This window comes from Protopterus annectens, chromosome 4.part0, assembly GCF_019279795.1.
Source record: "Protopterus annectens isolate FY-2018-M chromosome 4.part0, PAN1.0, whole genome shotgun sequence".
Taxonomy (NCBI): domain Eukaryota; kingdom Metazoa; phylum Chordata; order Ceratodontiformes; family Protopteridae; genus Protopterus; species Protopterus annectens.
In genome coordinates, this window is record NC_056733.1 from 1,822,307,986 (window position 1) to 1,822,329,541 (window position 21,556).

General features: G+C 45.4%; 1 protein-coding gene across 1 annotated transcript in view; it reads right to left on the reverse strand.

Moving 5' to 3' along the window:
• Window positions 1–21,556, reverse strand: part of CDC25C (cell division cycle 25C) — a 1,649,736-nt gene that overhangs the window by 734,626 nt on the left and 893,554 nt on the right. Inside the window, exon 11 of the mRNA XM_044069511.1 lies at window positions 16,035–16,211. Within this exon, the coding sequence (XP_043925446.1) occupies window positions 16,035–16,211 (177 nt within the window). The remainder of the gene's footprint in view (window positions 1–16,034; window positions 16,212–21,556) is intronic.

Here is a 21,556-nt window from a genome sequence, read left to right on the forward strand (position 1 = left end):
CAAATCTTTCTTAACCATTGAGAAGACTACTGCATCTAAGAGTCAAAGTCTTACTCCCTTAGCAAACTGCAACAGCATTGTACATGGATCTGTCAAGTTTTAGTAACAGCTCGAGGTTTCTAGCCATTAAAATCATTCAGGCATCTTGTGATAGGATGGTAGAAGTGTGATGCCAGGAAAGTAGCTTCAAAGACATCCAAAACAACTTACTAGATTGGAGGAATAACTATTGTGTTGAGAAGCTCTAGTCCTAGAATATCCAGCTACCTTTTCTGGGAGGCAGAGGCCTCATTAGATTGTCCATATATTCCTTTCATAACAATAAAAGTATCCCTAAATGAAAAGTCCTGTGCGGATGGGTTAGAGGCCAGAGTGACCACACTGTTCATGTTGGAGGGCAAGGGAAGACAGCATCCGAGGCCTGTAGTACAGTTCTTCCTCTCCTGAATTAATAAAGTATGGGCGTCTCAGTGAACCCTCCTTCACTCTTTTGGGTGGAGTGATTCCTAAAACTGGCAAGATGGTTCCAATCAGCTTCAGGTATTCAAGAGCTTAAGGAAACCACTGGCCAAAATTTTATCAAGTCCTTGGACAGAGCCTGGCTGAGACTGACCCACAAAAACACAAATATGTAGACTTGTCAAAGTATCAGGTTTGCTGGTCTTTGAAAGAGTAGTCATCTACTAGGGATTTGAGAAAGTACAGTTTTGTACCTACCATAAATGTAGATGTTAGAGTGCTAATACAGCTGCAGTCATAACAGATGGGTTCTCCTGCCGTCAGGCGGGTCCTCGGTCGTCCGAATTCCAAAGTCTACTTCCGGCGTAGTTTGTCGTCACTTCTTCCCTGACGTCAGTGCGACAGGGGTATAAAAGAACCAGCCGACGCCATTTTCTTCAGTTTTTCTTGCCCCAGATGTCAGGTGCCCCCAGAAGGACAGCAATACATAAAATTATGTAATAATGCAATATAATCAAAAAACAGTAGTTGCAAGCAAATACACCATAAAAGAATACCCCTATAGGGGAAGGAGGGAGGGAAACCTGGACTGCAGCTGTATTAGCACTCGAACATCTACATTTATGGTAGGTACAAAACTGTACTATGTTCATTGTGCATACAGCTGCAGTCATAACAGATGGGTAGAATCCCAAAGCTAAGAAAGGGGTGGTAGGCACTAGGTGCAACTAGGAGGAGCCAAAATGCCCTGCAAGACTGCAGTGGCAAAGTCTGCTCTAGATTTGTATATAATGGTAGGTTGTAGTGCTTGGAGAAGGTATGCACAGAACTCCAAGTGGCTGCTTCCAAGATATCCTTGGTAGGAACTCCTCTGAGGAAGGCTGCAGAGGTGGCTGTGGCCCTGTTGGAATGAGTTCTAATGCCTGTAGGTACAGTTTTGCCATGAAAGGAATAGCAAAAGTGTATGCAGTGGGCTATCCATTTTGAGATTGTCTGTTTGGAAATTGGCTTTCCTTGAGCTCCTACCGCATAGGCCACAAAGAGCTGTTCTGATTTTCTGAAGGCTTTGTTCTGTCCAAATAATAACGCAGTTGTCTGTGGATGTCCAAGGAATGTAGTAATCTCTCCCCTTTGTTTTGAGGATTAGGATAAAAAGTAGGTAAATGTATGGCCTGATTTAAAGCTACCCTGGATACCACTTTAGGCATAAAGGACGGGTTGGTTTGTAAGGAAACTCTGTCCTGATGGAAGATAAAAGGCTGGACAGCCATGAGAGCATGTAGTTCTGAAACTCTAAGAGCTGAGGTGATAGCCAGAAGGAAAGCTGTTTTCCAGGACAAATATTGCAAATCTGATGAGGCAGCTGGCTCAAAAGGAGGCAAGGTCAGTTTTCCAGAATGAAATTAAGATCCCAAGCAGGTATTGGTTGTTTCCTTGGAGGTCTTAAATTCTTAGCCCCTCTGAGGAACTGTCTTAAGAGAGGGTGAGAGAATAAAGGTGGATCAGTGTTGTATTCTGCAGAAATGGCTGAGGCATGGATTTTGATGGAGGAGAAAAAGTCCACTGCTTAGCAGTTCAGCCAAATATTGTAGTATTGGAGGTAAATTCAGTTTTCCAGGGTCCTGGCCCTTTTTCTCATTCCAGACACAAAAACGTTTCCATTTTGCGCAGTAAGCTTTTCTAGTTGATGGCCTTCTGGCCTCCAAAATGACATCCTGCACCTCCTTGGAGAGTAGGGCCTGCTGTGATGCTAAGGAATCTTCCATGCGGCTAGATTGAGTATTTTTAGCTGACTGTGAAGAGTTTTGAAGTTGTGCTGAGTCAGAAGAAGAGGCATTAGAGGCAGGGTCCATGGTGGGGAATGCGTCAGGCTCCTCAGGAGTGGGTACCAGTGTTGCCTTGGCCAGTCCGGAGCAATGAGGATCATCTTTGGTCTGTCTGCTCTGGTCTTCAATAGAACTTTGGGCAGCAGAGGAAGAGGTGGGAAGGCATAAACTGTCATTGATGTCCAACTGAAAGAGAGAGCATCCACTCTCCAGGCCTTTGGATGGAAGGTCCTTGAGCAGAAATTTGTCAATTGATGATTTTTGTGGGAGGCAAAGAGATCTATGTCTGGCCTTCCCCATTCTTGGATTATTTCTGTAAAAACTTTTGGATGCAACTTCCATTCATGTGGATCTGTCATATTCCTGCTTAGGTTGTCTGCCAGCGTGTTTTCCTTGCCTGGCAAGTACTGTGCTTGTAGTTCCATTTGTAAGTCCATGGCCATGTTCCAAAGTGACATGGCCAGTCTGCATAGGGGGTAAGAATGTGTTCCTCCCTGCTTGCTTATGTACCACATAACTGTGGTGTTGTCCGTTCTTATCAATAGTTGACCTGGTTGTAGAAGGTCCTTGAAAGCTATAATAGCCTTTATTACTGCTGGCATTTCTTTTTGATTGATGTGAAGGTGCTTTTCTTTTTGGGACCATTTGCCCTGAATGCACCGATCTGTCATGTGCGCCCCCCAGGCGTAGTCCGAGGCGTCTGTTGTGATGACTTGATTTGCTTGAGGCTTGCTGAACGGAAGACTTGCATTTGTTTGACATGCTTGAGCCCACCATAGAAATTCCTTTTGCAGACATGGAATTAGTGGTATTACTGTTTCCAAACTGTGGCAGTGTTGAGACCATATGTTTTTCAGGTACCAGTGTAGTTTCCTCATATGCAGCTTTGCACATGGGATTAGTAAGATGCAAGATGCCATGAATCCCAGAGCCTGCAGGATTTTCCTTGCAGTCAGCCTGGTGCAATTTGCTAGTGTTCTGAAGTATTGAATTAGTTGCCCCTGCTTCTCTAGCGTGAGGTAGGCCATCTGGGTGTTTGTGTCCAAATTGGCACCCAGGAAAATTATCTTCCAAGAGGGCATTAGCCTTGATTTCTTTTTGTTGACTGTGTATCCCAGAGAGTTCAATAACATTATTACATAAGCCAGATGTTTCAGAAGAATGTGCTTGCTGTCCGCTTGGATCAGGCAGTCGTCCAAATAGGGATATATTTGTATCCCTTGAAGTCTGCAGTAGGCAATTACTGATGCCAGGCATTTCGTGAATACTCTGGGCGCAGTAGATAAGCCAAAGGGCAATGCAGAGAATTGATAATGGGTTGAACCTGCAAGAAATCTGAGGTACCTTCTGCAATCTTGTCTGATTGGGACATGCAGGTATGCCTCCTTGAGGTCCATTGTTACCAGCCAAGACTCCTTGCTCAGCATGGGAAGAAGTTGCTGTAGAGTGAGCATCTTGAATTTTGGTACGAGCAGAAATGTGTTTAGGATGGATAGATCCAAAATAGGTCTCCAATCTTTTCCCTTCCTTGGCACCAGAAATAGCCTGGAATAAAAACCTTGACCTTGTTCGTGCGTAGGTACCTCTTGAATAGCTTTCATGTTTATGAGATCTGTGATTTGCCTTTGTGCCTCTGCCCTTTGATTGTGTGGCAGGTTTGGCATGTCTCTCATTTTTGGAAGGGTGTGAAAATGGAATTTGTAGCCTCTGTTTATAATGTCCAGGATCCATTTGTCCTTTGTGACAATATGCCAATTTTTTGAAAATAATGCCAGCTTTCCTCCTAAGGGGGCTGCCATTTGAGACCTGGTTGGCATGCAAAGGGGAAAGTCATTGGGTTTGCTTTCTGAAAGATTGCGAGTTGCCCTCACCACCTCTTTGTGTAGGAGCTTGCCATTGTCTGCCTCTATACGATCCTTGGGATTGTCCTCTGCCCCTTGGGCGCCTGTATCTGCCTCTTTGGGGTCTGTCTGTGGCAGGAAAGGACCAGTTTTTGGAAGGTCAATTTCTACTAAAACGTGGGGGTTGAACCTGTAGAAATTCTTTCACAGTTTGCATTGATTTAGCCTTTTCCTCCATTTTCCTTAATACCTCCTCAGCATTAGCACCAAATAGTACATCCTTTTGAAGAGGGGCGTCTAGTAATTTAGCTGTGACATGATCGGGCAAGGCTTATTCCTTGAGCCAGGCATGCCTACGTATGACTGATCCTGTAACAGCAGCTCTACATGAGGCCTCTAGAGCATCAAAACCACATTGTAAGGTATGCTTACCCACTTGTTCTGCACTATGCATCAAATCCTGCAACTCCTTCAAGTCTGGTTGTTCAGGTTGTGACATTTTACTTTTCAATTGTGATAACAAAAACTGCTGGTGTTTTAGCACATGAAACTGACAGTTTAAGGCCCTCATGGATAAGGTATCAGAGGTATATACCTTTTTCCCCACCTTTCTAAGGATCTGGAATCTCTCTCGGAAGGCAATGGATTTTTAGCAATGGAGGCCTTAACTCCCTTGGGGCCCTGTGAGATGGTTTATGGGTCAGCAGCACGGCTCTTGTATAGAAATTGGTGCGAGTCAGGGACCCTGTAGTACCTGTCAGGCTTAACTGGAGCTGGAGGTAGAGAGTCCGGGTTAAGGCAGGCCTCCGAGTAAACATCATCTAGGATGTCCAAGACAGTAGATATAGCCAGAGGCCTGTGCTGAGGAAGCAAGAGAAATTCCCTGAGCCTTTTCTTGGAATCTGAATAATCCGGGCCTTCCCAGTGGAAGTGTTCCCTTAAGGTATGCAAAGTTTCCCCAAATGAGTAATCCTCAGGGGGGGATACAGGAGGGATGGACTCCTCCGCATCAGAGTCTTCAAAAGGGGAGTAAGAATGTTCCTGATCATCAGAGTGCTCTGAAATAATGGAGCCCTGATCAGAGGAAGGGGAATCTTCCTCCACTCTAGGCCTTTTGTCCAGAGGGGGCTGAGAACCTCTGATAAGAGTAATTAACCTATAAAATACTCAGCCATTTTAAGCATCTGTTTCTTAGGCATGGGGCCTGGAGATGGGTCCTGTGTAGCTGGTCTCCGAGTGCATGGTTGCTTTAGACTTTGTGAAAGCCTTGATGGAGAAAGAAGAGGAAGGTCTGGAGACACCTTGAGTGGAGGTGGACCTGTCCACATTCTGAGTTTCAACGCCAAAAGTGGCTTCGGTATCTGTAGTCGGGGTGTGGGCCGAGGAGCCTGCGACCTCAGGCACAGGAGACACCATCAAAGACAGGTCGTCGGTAGTCAGGGGCTGCGTAGGAGCCTCGCTGAGAACCGGACCATGTGTAGTCGGCTTTGGCGTGGTGTCGGTAGAGGCCGCGGACCTCGTGGGTCGGTCCTTGTCTTTGCATTTTTTAGACAAAACCGAAGTCGGAGTATCCGATGACATAGTATAGTTAAATGCTTTCCCAAAATAATGCTGGGCGAACTCCGCCTGACACTTAATAGTGCGTTTGTTGAATGTAGCACAAAAGCGACAGACCGAGATGTCGTGGTCTGGGCCTAAGCAAGGTATACAGAGGGAATGGAACTCCTTATGCGGTATTTGCTTCCCACAAGAAATACAATTAACTTTGTCTGACATCGGTCTGAGGCAAGAAAAGTTTCCCCAACGGGGTACTTAGCTTAAGAAGACTTCGGTTTCCAAATTTTCGTAATCTCAGGAGCTGGCCGACCGGCACTTGCGAACTGCTTCTGCTTCGGGCACCGCGCGGCAAGAAAGACTGAAGAAAATGGCGTCGGCTGGTTCTTTTATACCCCTGTCGCACTGACGTCAGGGAAGAAGCGACGACAACCGACGCCGGACCTAGACTTTGGAATTCAGCAGACCGAGGACCCGCCTGACGGCAGGAGAACCCATCTGTTATGACTGCAGCTGTATGCACGATGAACATCCCAAGGAAAGGTGGGTGTTCTCTGGGTTCGGATACTGTTCATATGGGCAGCCTCAAACAATACCCTGATTATTTTACATTAAGTTTTTTTTTCCCCTCTGGTGCAGGCACTCAGACAGCTGGTGCATGCTATTAAGTAGCTTTCAAATTGATGGGATGTGCTAGGGGTAAATGGCATGGCAGCCTCCAAACAGCCATCACCATATAACAGGAATCAAGGACAGATAATGTTTAAGTGTCCCTACAGAGAGGATTCTCCAATATATAAGATAATCTAGGTGAGCTATTTAGTTCAAGATACTCGAACTAGAGTGCTCCCCTTCTAGTGTTTTTCTTTTGTATTTTGAAGAGACAGTGTCTATGCTGTCCTGCTTCTGCAGCTCCACATGCATAGCAAACTGACCCATGAAGTCTGCAAATCTCTTTTTGGGCATGTACACATGGAAAGCCCTCTTACTTTTAACAGTCTTTGGATGAAAGTCCTAGCAAATTTGATAAATGTCATGTTCTTGATATAGGCAATATACACACTTGGTCATAATCTTCAAGAAGAATCTTACACCGGTGGGCAAATTTATTGGTGTTCTCTGGAGCAAACATGTACTATACCTACACGTATTGCATTTGGTCCCCTGACAAAGTACAAGCGTCAAAAGGAAAAATACAAAACTTTGGAATAAGGTAGGTTGAAAACTTTTCCCAATGAGGACAACTGCTCTAGTTCTTTTAATTGCAGGCTTAAACTGATGGGGACTGTGACACTATTAATGTGACCATAAAAGCAGTAAGAAAATAAAAGATGGCACAGGTGGACACCACCTATATACAATATGACTAGGTCTTAAGTAACACGACATTAGCCTGGCCATAGGGGAAGGGTGCAGAGTTCTGAAAGTCTGGCTAGGTGTGAAGTTCAATCTGCAGCACAGATGCCTAATATTATGGCTGCAACAGTGACCCTCACAAAAAACACAGCACAGAACCATTCAGAAGTATACACACACCCTAATTAAGAAGTACAATGTCTTGGGCAAGTTTGTGGTGTACAGGTATAAAGCCCTGGTTACATCTTAAGCTAGCCAAATTTGACTAGTACCACACAAGCTTGTAGGAGCTGTCGGGAAGGATGGGAATGAATGGCAACTGCTGGCTGCCCCATCCTTGATGTTCTAGTGGTGTTATCACTACCAGAGTGCATTCGCACTAAGTAGCTCAGGGAAGCTATAGTCTACAGAGACACATAGTCTTGGTCGGTGGTGATGCAGGCTCAAAGGAGCTGCTGAGGGGCAGTACTCCCAAAGGGGACAGGGTAGGCCACCCCCCCCCCGAAACTAGCAAGCTGCCTTGCTACTTACCACCAGATTCTTTCAGGGGAACGAAGGACTGATTGGGGGGGGGGGGGGGGTTCTTCAGGAAAGAATGAGTTTCTAAGGCTCGTGACAAGCCCAGGAATACATGGTTATTATTCTGCTTGAATGAACAAGCCAATTAGGCAAAGGTAGAGAAGCCACTGGGGCAAGGTTCTGGGAAGAGCCAAAAATTAGAAGTTATGTACTCACCATAACGTTCCATCTGAGTAGGTGTATTCATTTGTCTGCAACCTGTGGGTTATGGATCCGATATCGGATCCGAACCGGCATAGTTTTCCAGCTATGGATTCAAGCTCTCAGCTCCTCCCCTCACCCATAATGCCCTGCTCTACCCTCATGACCTCAGATCGAGTTTGCCAAAGCAACAATACCCTCAAAAGGGTAACAAGGAATATGCAGGAAACTGAAAGGCCAGGGGGATAGGAGGGCGGGATGGTTGCAGACAAATGAATACACCTACTCAGATCGAACGTTATGGTGAGTACATAACTACTAAATCTGAAGTAGGATATTCATTTGTCTGCAACCTGTGGGACAGAGTCCCCAGCTACCTGAATCTTGGGCGGCCATCATGGAAGGATATTCCGAGCACCTGAGCCAAAGGATGCTCTACCCCTAGATGCAAGATCTAACTTATAGTGAGAAATAAATGTATGAGATGAAGCCCACGTGGCTGCTGCACAAATATCATCTAGAGGAATCCTAGCCTTGAAGGCTGCCGAGGTAGATACTGACCGGGTTGAATGGGCATGAACACCCTCCGGTGCGGCCTTCCTGACGCTTGATAAGCCAATAAAATGCACTGTGAAATCCAGCGGGACAGAGAAACTTTAGAAATTGGCTTGCCCAAATTGAATTTTGCAAAGGAAATAAACAGCTGGTCGGATTGCCTATGACCAGCTGTCCTGTTGAATAAAATCTTAGTTGCCTGTGAACATCTAGTGAGTGTAGCCTATATTCACCTTTGTTTTCATACTTAGGGAAGAAAACAGGGAGGTTAATGGATTGATTGATGTTTGCTTCAGAAGCGATTTTAGGAAGGAAGGACGGTTGGTCCTGAGGGAGACACGGTCGGATAAAAACCAAGTAAGGAGGTTTAGCTGATAAAGCTTGAAGTTCAGAAACTCTCTTGGCTGATGTAATGGCTACCAAAAGGCTGTCTTGTAAGATAAGAATTTGAGATCCACTGTAGCCGGGCTCGAAAGGGGGAGCGGTCAAGGCCTGTAGGACCAAAGAAAGGTCCCAAGGAGGAACTGCTTGCTTTATAGGGGGCCTGAGAAGGAAAGTACCCTTAAGAAAAGTTTTGCACAATTTGGCTGACATAAGAGGATTAGACTCTTGACCAATGTGATAGTGAGAAATTGCCGCCAGTTGAACTTTGACTGTGGAACTGCTGGCACCATCATTAAAGAGAGGTTAGAAAATCAAGCACTACAGGGAGAGGAACCGTGAAGGGATCCAGGCCTTGCCGCCCACACAGAGAAGCGTTTCCATTTGCTTGGTAAACCTTTCTAGTGGATGGTTTATGAGCCGCCACCAAAATAGCCTTTACCGGTGAAGAAATACCGGGAGTCCTTATCAAGAGTGGAACTGGAGCAGCCAAGCGGTCAGCTTCAGGTTGTCCAGGTTCGGAGGAGGAATGCAGGATGGATGGGATATCAGATCCGGAATGGGATCTAGAATCCAAGGAGGATTCACCGAGTGAGACCTTAGGAAGGGGAACCAGATCTGTCGAGGCCAGAATGGAGCAATGAGAATCATTCTGCAACCCACCGAGAGGCTTTCTGAAGAACTTGCAGCATCAGAGGCAAGGGTGGATAGGCATACAGAAGACCGGGTGGCCAAGCATGCACCAGGCGTCTCTTGGGGTACCTCCGGGAGGAGGTATTAGAGCGAAAAACTGTCGCACTTGGTGTTTGAGGGAGAAGCAAAAGATCGCATGAAGGGTTCCCCACCGTGCGAATATGCGTTCGCTACTTGACAATTGAGAGACCACTCGTAAGGGGTCAGAATGGTGCGACTGAGCTTGTCCGCTAGGATGTTGGACCGACCGGAATGTGCGTTGCTATGAGAAAGCGATTGGTGGAGATTGCCCATTCCCAAACTCTCATGGCCTCTCGACAAAGAGGGTAAGACCTTGTTCCCCTTGCTTGTTGATGTACCAGACAACAGACATATTGTCCGATTGAATCGCAATTGTTCCCAAGGGAAGAAAGTCCTGAAGTGCTAGCAACGCTAAGAGCACTTCTCTCATCTCTAGAACATTGATATGCAGTAAGGTCTCTGAATCGTTCCACGTGCCTTGGACTGTCCGGCCCGCAAAGTGCCCCCCCCACCCGAGGCGGGAGGCGTCCGTGGTCACCGTGGCGAGAGGAGAAGCACAAAATGGGCGACCCTCGTGGAGATCCGGGAGTGGAGCCACCACAAGAGGGACCGCTTGCAAGCCTTGCTGATCGCTATGGGATGATGCATGGGAGAGCAAGGTATGACCACTGTACTAAGAGCGTCCACTGTAGAATGCGCATATTGAGCCTGGCAAGAGGAAGAAGTGCTATCGGCGAAGCCATGGACCCTAGAGCCCTCAGGACCAACTCCGCTGGAACAGAACATGAATGGAGAATGGCCCGCACCTGGAGCTGCAGATTTAGAACTCTGTCCGCAGTGAGGAAGGCTCGTAAACTCCTTGTGTCTAGTCTGGCCCCTATGAAATCTAAGAGCTGAGTGGGTGCCAGGTTGGACTTGTTTGTATTTATTGTGATGCCCAGAAATGGAGCAAGATGGAGAAAGGAGTCTCGCGCCGAGAGAAGTAGATGCCTTGTTGGGGCGGTAAGGAGCCAGTCGTCCAGGTAGGGAAAGACCTGCACCCCTGAAGCCTCAGGTGGGCCGCTACCACTGCTAGTACTTTGGTAAACACCCTGGGGGCTGTGGTGAGACCAAAGAGAAGGACCCGGAACTGGTAGTGACTGGCTCCCAGCCGGAAGCGGAGAAATCTCCTGGAGCGTCTGTCCATTAGGATGTGGTAGTACGCGTCCTTGAGATCTATCGAGCACATCCAGTGGCCTTCTCCCAGAAGGGGGAGAATAGATTGTAGAGTGACCATTGAATTTTTCTTTGGGGACTGCCAGGTTCAAGAGAGAGAGGTCTAGGATTGGTCTTAGTTCCCCGTCTTTTTGGCACTAAAAGAACCTGGAGTAGAACCCTGATCCGATCTGGTCAGGGGGAACGGGCTGGATGGCTCTTTTCTCTAGCAGATGGCCAATTTCTGCCAAAGCGGCCTCCCTTTGACCGGGTGGTACGTCTGGGAGGGACTTCAACTTTGGAAGGTGAAGGAAAGGAATGCGATATCCCTGGATATGATTTGGAGAACCCAGCGGTCGATGTTATGGACTCCCATGCCGCTAGGTGCCCGGAACGTCCCCGACTGCCTCCAGAGTAGAGCAGTCGGGCAACCCTCAGGGTTGCTGCGGGCCGTTCAGAGAAAGGTTCCCTGGACCCGAAGTTTCTGGGAGCCCCTCTGCCTCTAGGGCGGCGTCCTCCCTGTCCTCCTCTGCCACGGAAGGACTGGTTGTCCGGAGCAGGCTGGGACTGCTGCGACTTCGAACCACATCTTCTTCTGACCCTTTTGGTTCCTAGAATAGGGCCTCTGGGGTGCAGAGAAGCGGATTCGACGGCAGACAGCGTCTTCCCGTCCTTCTCGCTCTGGGTCAACGTCTCGCGAGCGGTCTTGCCAAACAGAGCAGAACCATCAAAGGCGTTCGCAAGCGGCGCCTTGAAGGGCTCAGAAAAATCGCAGTGGCGGAGCCAGGCCTGGCGTCTAGTGAGCAGTCCTCTCGCCGCAGCTCTAGCGGCGCCCTCCGTAGCATGGGAGAGTAGCCGCATAGAAGTATTCGTGACTGACCTAAGAGTAGCCATTTTGGTGGAGTGCAGAGCTCTGTCCTCCTCCGAAATGGACTCAGGGGGGGATGCAGCGTACTCCTTAATAAGGTCTCGCTGCATCCGAATAACATGTGCCAAATAGTTCAGCGCCCTTACCGAGAAGGTCGCCGAACTGAACATCCGCTTCCCCAAGCGGTCCATCATCCGAGACTCCTTGCTCGGTGGGTGGACTGAGGGACTCTCCTGAGCCAGTTCCCTCTTTGTGGCCGCCGCCATCAACATGGCATCTACAGGAGGCCCCTTACTCCAATGGGTCCTGTCAGAAGGCGGGCTAAGGATTCTATCAGGTCTTTTGGGAATTGGCTCCACGGTGTCCGGTTCCTTCCACGCCCTGGTGGTAATAAGGTCCACCAGGGGGTCGGCAGGGGGGGACACCCAAGAGGTAGACGGGCCCGTCTCGAATGCCTGCAAGAACACGGACTCGTCCGAGGAAGACTTGGGGGCAGACCACCCCCCCCTAATACGGAGCATTTCCATGATGTCTCGAAAGAGACATCCTCGGGGTGACCGTGGGGAGCCTTCCCTTCCTCCAAGTCCGTGTCTTCAGTGAGAGACTCAGGGAGTCAATGTGCCTCCTTTTGCGTATGCTTGCGAGGAGCCTCCTCTGGGGGCTGTCAGAGGAGTCCTCAAGCAGCAATTTGCTCCATGGGAGCAACTTGGGGCACAGAAGCGGGCTGTCCCAGGGGCGGATGGTGGAAGCCTGGCCCAGTGCAGAGGGAGCGGGGCGGGCGAAGCAAGTGCCGGGGTCCGGAGACCCTCAACAGAGCCCTCTCCACTACATCAAAAGCCGAAGGGAGCCGACCTCGACCAAAGGATCCGACAATCGGCTCCCTCGGATCCGAAGAGTGGATCGGAGCCGCGCTGGCACTCGGATCCGAAGGACAGTGCGCTCCGACACAGACGGCGCCGAAGGAGCACTGATCCCCGGATCCGGCTCGGATCCAGGCTCCGAGATCGGATCCGGCACTTTCGAGGGCATGGTCGGATCCAGTACCAAGTACTATCGGCTCCGACCTCCCCGGCTCGAAGCTGCTCGGCTCCAGTTGCTCGAACCCGGTAGCGGGTCGGAGAAGGAGCAATAGGCTTAAAAGGGTGTTGAGCTCCCCGGGGAGGCAAGAGCACTCCCATCTGCATCTGGGCCTGGATGAACCTTCTCATCATCCGGTCCAGATCAGCATCGAAAGGCTATGGGTAGATCTCGACGAGGCTACCGAGGTAGGCCTGGAATGCCTCCTCGATAGCCTCGGCGGAGATCGGGTCTCCTCCTCCTCAGGACCCGGTGAGAAGCACACAGGTGACCGGAGCCAAGAAGGAGGAGACCGCACCGACAGAAGCCGGGAGAAGCCCGCTTGGCTGGCGGGGCCGAAACAGAGGTCTCGGCCCGCCGCTTGTGGTGCTTCTCCCTCCGGTCCTTTTTAGATGCATCCCTCTCCTGTCCTGAAGCGGGAGTTTGAGTCCCAGGAGCAGGAGGGGGTGCCACAGGGGGAACAACTGCAGCCGCAGGAGTCCCCGAAGGAGCGGAGGTAGGAGCCGAGTCCGGCGGTAAAAGACCCGCCAAGACCAGCTTGGACCTCCGCTCCCTCAGTGCCCTGGGGTTGAACCCTGCACAAATGGAACAACCAGATGTGAGGTGTTCAACCCCAAGACACTTAACACACCGAGTGTGGCCATCAGCCGGTGAGAGCTTATGGCCACACTCGGAGCATTTAGAAAATATGGACTTAGGCTGTTCAGCCATAGTCTCTAAATTTAACCTAAAGTTACAGAAAGTAACTTAAACAATAAAGAAGCACACAGGCCTCACACACACTCTACGTACCAGCGAGGGGAGGGAATAAAATTACTACTGAAAATTAAATTAAACTAAAACAGTCAATAATAATAGGAAACCTACAACTTTCACACAAAAATTGTTAAAGAAGGAAAAAATTCTCTATTTTTTAACAAGAAAAGTCTACTTAGCTGAGAGCTATGAAATCCACATCTAGTTACCAGCGCGGCAAACAAGATCTGAGGTCATGAGGGTAGAGCAGGGCATTATGGGTGAGGGGAGGAGCTGAGAGCTTGGATCCATAGCTGGAAAACTATGCCGGTTCGGATCCGATATCGGATCCATAACCCACAGGTTGCAGACAAATGAATATCCTACTTCAGATCAAAGTTTTCATAGGACAATGAATGTGCCTGATTAACAGCCTTCAATAATACTCAGCATTCGTGATACAGGGCATGAAAGTGCCCAGTATATTCCATGTAGAAGTCTCTTTACAGTATGCTCACAATATGGTAAACAGAACCAGGTGGGTCAATTAACAAAAGGTAACTAGGATACTTTATAGGGTCTCCTCACAAGAATTATGAACCTTATTTATTCTGATAGCCTAAGAACACAAGGCAGATGCAACAAATGCTTTGAAAGTACTTTTAGTGGTTCAACATGACAAATGAGAACACTTCTTAAAAAAAAATTTACTTTGGGAAGTAAAAGGTTATCACTAAAAACATTTACTAGGATAAATTAAATGCAGTACTATAAAATACTCAGATGAAAATGAGGCATTACAGTGGGTCTACCTACACAGAAAGAATGCACTAACAAGGCTAACCGATTAAAATTATGCAAATTAGTTTTCTGCAGAAAATGAAAACCAGACAAGTATACCCAAAGCAAAGGGCAGAACAGAGTTAGACCAGCAGCATCTACTGCTTATTTTCATGAAGCAAGTTGCTGCTATAAACTCCATCTTCACATAGTCAGAACTAGAGTACAGAAAACAACATTTTTCATAAACTGGTTTTGTGGTAATGACAGATAGAGTACTGATTATATTCTAGATGATCAGACTTCAGGTAGTGGGGAAGATGGATGGAAGATAGCAGCTTACCACTTGTTCATCCCAGGGAGCAGGAGGAGGTGGGTCTGGTATTCTCCAACATCCAATCCTGCTGGAAGGGGAGAACAATGTACAGCATTTGGACTACAGGAATGTGTTTGGCAGCTAAGCTACTTCAGAAGTAGGCCTTCCTAAGCAGCATAGCTAAATGATGCACAGTGTCCACTAGCTGCTGTTAGAAGGGGAGGGGTGCACTACAAGGGCCTCAAATGAACATGCAACCACCAAGAAACAGGACCTTAAACATCATGAGAAACTCCTGGATGACTCCTAAATGACAATTCCTCTTAGATCTTACTCCTAGGTTAGCGGAAACAAATGCTCCTGACTAACCGACAGGGGAGGGGGGGTGATAGCAAGCAGTAGAAAAAAGTTGCATGGCATGGATAAAGACAGTGAAAAGTTAGTAAAGCACAGTTGACCAGAAGCTGATAGTGGTCTGACTAGATCACTTTAAAACAAGGCGATAAAGTATGGTGGAACCCCTTCAATACATGTAAAGTGTGATGAAAAGATCATATGCCCTGTAGTAAGGCACGGAGAGAGAAAGTCCTGACTACAACCCAAGAAAAGTTCAAAGAGCTCCTCAGAAGTAAGAAAAACTTGGTGGTGGGGAGTGGCTGATGCCATCTTTATCAATGCTATGGGAAAGAGAGACTGCTTCTGATTAGTCAGTTGTCACAATGCAGGCAAAGGCTTGTCTGGCACTAAAAATGGCCAAGACCAAGGATGTGGGCTTGTTGGCTCCAAGCTGGTGATGGTAGCCCTCATAAGCATAGCACATATATGCAGAGGTGCTCAAGTCAGTCTTTAAAGGAAGAGACAGGGAGTTAAAAATATCCTTACCACCAGGATGCCATTGAGAGCACAAACCACCAGCATGGTTACCTGAATGGCAGATCATCTGCTCAGCTCTCACTTTCACAATGGGGACTCCACAGTAACAAGGGAACAAATGGGCTTAAGTAGGATGGGAAAGGAGGTTGACTGTCAACATACACACAAAAAAAAAATAGTAACACCTTTAATGTTTATCAACAGTACATTTACGGAATGAAGGAAAGTATGATTTCAGATCTGTGGTATAAGGGAAGGCATTGTGTTAACACTGCATGACTAACAAAAGCCAAAGTCACACTGAACTGGACAGAAGTAAGACAATGCATTACATCATTTAGCTCAGTCTAGACTGCGGTCTCCTTTTGTCACATGATACATCTTTCCAATTATAAAAACAGCTTACTCAAAGAAAAATAATTTGTTAAAAAAAATGCACATTGTGCAACACCTACTAGCTTCCACAGTCTTAAGACATTCTAAAAGGCTATTCAAAAGCCAAAACACGTGGTAATAAGAAATCCAGTTTTTCTTTTCACTTAACAGGTAGTGTGCCATCCTACTTTTAATGCTATTAGTCACTTTCTGTTCTTGGATTACTCAGTTAACTCACTTTCAGGCGATTATACGTGCTGAAAGTCAATGAAAAGTGCAGATCTTCCAAAAGAACACTTAATATGCAAAGTTCAGTTAATACAGTACATGCAAATTCTGAGTGAGTGCGTGCACAAATTGCGCTTGTAGAAGGAGTACCCAAGTGTCCATAATACATATCCCAGACATACCTCAGGTTCATTTTCTTTGTCCTCTTCTTCATGGATGGGGCTGTCAAAGCTCCTCCTGCGTTTAGTCTTTATTGGAGTTTCATTTCCCTGATGAGCCACTGATCTTTTCAAGACCGGTCGGTTCAGTTTCTCTGGCATGGAGGGGGAACGGTACAACCTCCCTTTGGACAGTGATACCTGAAAAAATTAAAGACAAAAATTAGTGTTTTAGCAGCAATTGTTTCCCATAACATATGGAAGCTCAACAGTAAATAGAACCATAGGTCTGTGTCCCTCACCCTCTAGGGTCCCAAATGCCCGCAGTAAGACAGAGTAAGACTAAGTCTCAAGAAATCGGTGCAACCATAGGTCAAAGCAACAAGCCATCACAGCTCTACATAAAATTAAGCTTACAGCGAACACGCTTAAAAACTACTTACAATGCTGCTGTAGCTTTATGAACACAAGTTGGGGAGCAGCTATTCACTGTTGCTTACTACAAAATTTTCAGGACTGACCATTCACTGCAGCTTCCTATAAAGCTAAAAAGAGGGTAAGGAGAAGAGAACCCCCACATTACAGTAGCTTTCTACACAAGTGTCTGGTAGGAGGAGTATGAGATGCCTAAACCACTGAGCTGGTAAGAAGGCTTCTACTGCAGTAATTGCCATGAGGCAGTGGTGGATTAAGTGTGCCTTAGGCCCAGGACGGTCTTCAGTCTATGCTCACCAACCTTTTTTGAAGGACTATACATAAAATGCACATGTACTTTTACATTAACTTTTCTTGTTTAATATGGATCTTTTAATATCTTGAAACAAAGCTATGCAAAATTCTCAAAACAATAAAGCTTTATTCAAAACAGAGACACTAAACTATAAACACAAAAGTGACAAATGTAAAACAGTTCAGGCATAGCTTAGAAACTGCCATTTGACAGATGCTGTTCCCGCAGCAAAACATATCAATAATCAGTGATCCTGAAACAGCCATTTACATTCATGCATTACTTGCCTGCAAAAATAACTAATTTTGCAAACTCTTGACATCTCAGTAAGAGAACAAGTGGCAGCAACATATTTCAAAACACTAACACATACACCGACCCCCAAACAAGCCATATTTTTTTAAGATGGTGATCATGCAACAACCTTATGTGCTACAAAGACTCCTCACCTCCTACACAAAATCCTATTTTACCTTGTGTACACCCCTAATGTGCAATTGTAAAGAAGTGAAAAATAATGACCACAAAGAAATTTTAACCTCTTGCTCTTGGACAGATACACACCTTCTCCCAAGCTAGCCATATGCATTAACCATGATACTGTCCTTTGCTTTCATCCAGAGCGCCCCCCTCCCTGACAATCTCATCTCGTGTCAGATTACCAAAAAAGTGGTGAAACTGCAGTTACTGAAATATATTCACTTTTGTGATATGGCACCCCACCTCTTAACTGTCACACTGCATACAATGTATCTAGTCTCAAACCAGTCTATTTGACATAGCTCTCAACCTCAGAATAAGGGAAAAAGTAAAGGAGTAACTATGATGGGCTGTGGAATCTGACAACAGCCTCTGCATATCCTTGCATTGCAAAGTACCTTCTGAAAAAATTAGATTAAGCCAAACTGTAAATATTTTATAAACAGCAAATGTTACTAAAATGTACAGAGAGGAGACCAGTAAAAGTCTTTATTGTGATAATTGCCAGTACAGTCTGTGTCGCTACTGTACTATGCACAAACTTAGAATTACATTTTTCTCAAACTTTCCATACTCGGAATCTATACAACCTAGACACATACTGAGTGATGTTGCATTTTTTCAACCAGACTTGAGCTTTAATGTGACAGCAATAAACTTTTCAGAATGCTTGTTTACCAAGATAATTTTGGAAATAAAAAATTATACTTATTTATATAATTAACAAAACGCTGTATATCACTTAATTTGTACAAGTTATAGTGCAAATATCAATTACAGCTTTCTTCAATGTCATACAAAGTTACAAATTGAATGGCATCAAGTGATAGTCACTTGTTTTGGAAATATTAATGTACATATGGAAGGTAATATTCCATATTTTTACGTTTATAGGCAAACTAGCAATATATCCAGTTTAGTACTATAAATTAATATCCAACCACATTTTTCGGTATCCTCATGTTTCACACGATGCTTCACAACATATAACCATCTCAGTTATGAAAATATGAATGCATATATTAATAAGTGAACAAGTGACAAGAGATTACCATCTCCATTGCAAGATATCCTAGACTAACAATCGTAGGAGGTGCTTTGCTACTTAAACAGTGTCCTTTCTTAACTGGGAACATGGCTAATTAGTAAGTCTGTTAAATAAAGAAGACAGCACCAAAAATGTAAGAATGCGATAAGGTGCTATGGGTGTTATAAGTATGCAATTAGTTATATATTGCTTTTTATATAATTATAAAGCTGAACAATTATGCCTCAATTTTTAGTCTGATACTCGTAAAATTAGAGCAATTGTGATAAACTGTTAAGGCTTGTTATCCCTAAATCGTGACGGACATTTCAGTTTCAGACTTCATGAAAAAGCATTCTAATGCAAAACCTGCCTGTTACTTCAGCAGCATGCTTTTTCTAAAGGATATAAAGTCTGAAATTCAAATATGTACTTTTCATAATACAATCCTCTGATCTGGCCCCAAAAGGCATTAAAATTTTATGAGGAACAGACAAAAAAAATGTTATTTCTATTTTATTTCATTTGTATTTAGTTTCCAGGGTAGAGCACTTATCTCCAAGGCTCTTTTTTAAACTGGGCCCAGGAGCAGTACCTGGTTAAGTGGTTTACTCAAAAGTCAAACAGTAAATCAATGGGGCTGAGGGAATCAAACCTTGCACCACTGTACCACAGAAAGCAGCTTAACAGCTCCTTAATCCTGTAAACCAACTGCCAGACTAATATAAACTTCAGAAATGTATTAAATAGGAGGCATAATCATGAATACTCAGACAGTTGAGAGGTATGCTACTTACCCAAACAAAAGTAATCTATCCCACTGCCATCCTCAGCAGTCTGCTTTGAGACATGCTATCTTTGGGGGGGGGGGGGGGGGTTTCCACTCCTCAGTACAATGCATTTGGGTACAGCCACAAACTCTTTCCTTCTCTTCTCAAACATGGGCTTTTTTTGTAATGTACTGGATACACCTGATTTGACCTCCTGCTGTAGCCTGACTTTACTCAAAAGGCAAATAAGCAGGAGGAAGTCATTGAATGATCAGCTGGTACATCATGGTATTTACTAAAGGACAAAAGCACTATATACCAATAAAATAGCAGTATGAGCAGCTTCTACTGCGCATGCATAAACAGTTTCAGCAATGCATTTGCTGTAATATTTAAATGCTTCACTTAAAACATTGTCATATTAGTAGAGTTAGAAATTGAAGACTTTTATTATATTCAGTTAATATGGTGAATGAGTTAGCAATGCTGAATGGGAAAACAATCATGTAAATAAAAAAATATTTTAATTTTAGATGAACTAGAAAGTACAGTTGTGTGCACTTACCATAAATGTAGATGTTAGAGTGTATTCACTGTAGCAATCATTACATTTGGGTAATCTGCTGGCAGGTTGCCCCCAGTCGGCCTGAATAACAAAGTCTTGGGCCCTGCGTCGGTTGCTGTCTCCTCTTCCATGACATCAGGTCATCAGGGGTATAAAACATGCAGCCGACATTTTATTCAGTTTTTCTTGCCCCAGATGTGAGGTGCCCCCCCCAAATGGGGAGCAAATATATATATATAAATAAACAGTAAATATATAAATGCACCTTTAGAAACAAACTTTACCTTCCACTAAAAGCAAATACACCACAAAGGCTTTTGAGTATAGTGAAGGAACGAAAAGGTATAGAAAGGGGGATGGCAGTTGGGTAACCCAGACTGCAACAGTGAATACACTCTAACATCTACATTTATGGTAAGTGTACACAACTGTACAATGTTCTTCATGTTTCACTGTTGCAGTCATTACATTTGGGTAGAATCCCAAAGCTATGGATGGGAGGATGGAACTAAACCGCATTACGAGCGGCTATAAGGCCCTGCAGGACTGCAGTGGCAAAGCCTGTCCTGGATTTGGAGAAGAGAGGTAAATGATAATGCTTTGTGAAGGTATGAATAGAGCTCCAAGTAGCAGCTTCTAGAATGTCTTTGGTCGGAACACCTCTGGGAAAAGCTGCTGAAGTAGAGGCCGCCCTGGTGGAATGTGATCTGATCCCCTTGGGCACAGGTTTATTATGGTGCAAATAGCAGAAACAAATGCAGTGGCTTATCCATTTAGAAATAGTCTGCTTTGATATAGCCTTCTCCTCTGATCCTGCAGCAAATGCTACCAGCAGTTGCTCAGACTTTCTTAGAGATTTGGTCCTATTTAAGTAGAATCTTAGTGGTCTGTGTACATCCAATGAATGCAGAATTCGCTCCCCCTTGCTCTGCGGATTTGGGTAAAATGTTGGCAGGTGAATGGTCTGGTTAAGAGCCACACTGGATACCACCTTAGGCATAAAAGAAGGATTGGTCCTGAGGGACACCCTGTCTGGGTAAAATATAATAAAAGCCTCCACTGCCATGAGAGCCTGTAGTTCTGAAACCCTTCTTGCTGAAGTGACTGCCAAAAGAAAAGCCATTTTCCAAGACAGAAATTGTATATCCGCAGTAGCTGCTGGTTCAAAGGGAGGCAGGGTGAGTTTTTCCAGCACAAAATTGAGGTCCCATGCAGGAGTTGGTGCTCTTCTGGGAGGCCTTAAATTTTTGGCCCCTCTAAGATACTGTTTAAGCAGTGGATGAGAAAAGAGGGGAGGCTCTGTGTTGTAATGAGCCGAGATTGCAGAGGCATGGATTTTTATTGAAGAAAAAGATAGGCCCTTGTCAAGCATCAGTCAAATATTGCAAAATCTGAGGAATATTGGGCTTTGCTGTGTCTATTCCTTATGCTTGGCTCCAAGCACAGAATCTCTTCAATTTATCAGCATAATATTTTCTAGTACTAGGCCTTCTGGCTTCCAAAATGACATCTATCACAGATTTACTGAGAGGTGGTGTTTGAATAATTAGTTGATTAGCCATGCTGCAAGATTCAGAGTTTGGAGCCGAGTGTGCAGAATTTGATAGTTCTGCTGACACAGTAGAGGAGGTATTTGAGGCAAGTACCATGGAGGAAGGTGAGACATATTCCTTAGAAGCGGGTACCAGTGCTGGCGAGGCCAGTCCAGAGCAATTAGGATGATTTTTGATTTTTCCTGTCTGACTTTTAGTAAGACATTGGAGAGGAGAGGCAGAGGGGGAAAGACATAGACTGATAGGTTTTTCCAGCTGAAGGATAGAACATTCACTTTCCATGCTTTTTTGTGATGAGTTCTTGTACAGAATTTGTCCAACTAATAATTTTGGGGAGAGGCAAATAGATCTATGTCTGGGCTCCCCCATTTCTGTGTTAACATGCTGAAGATTTGTGGATCCAGTTTCCATTTGTGCGGGT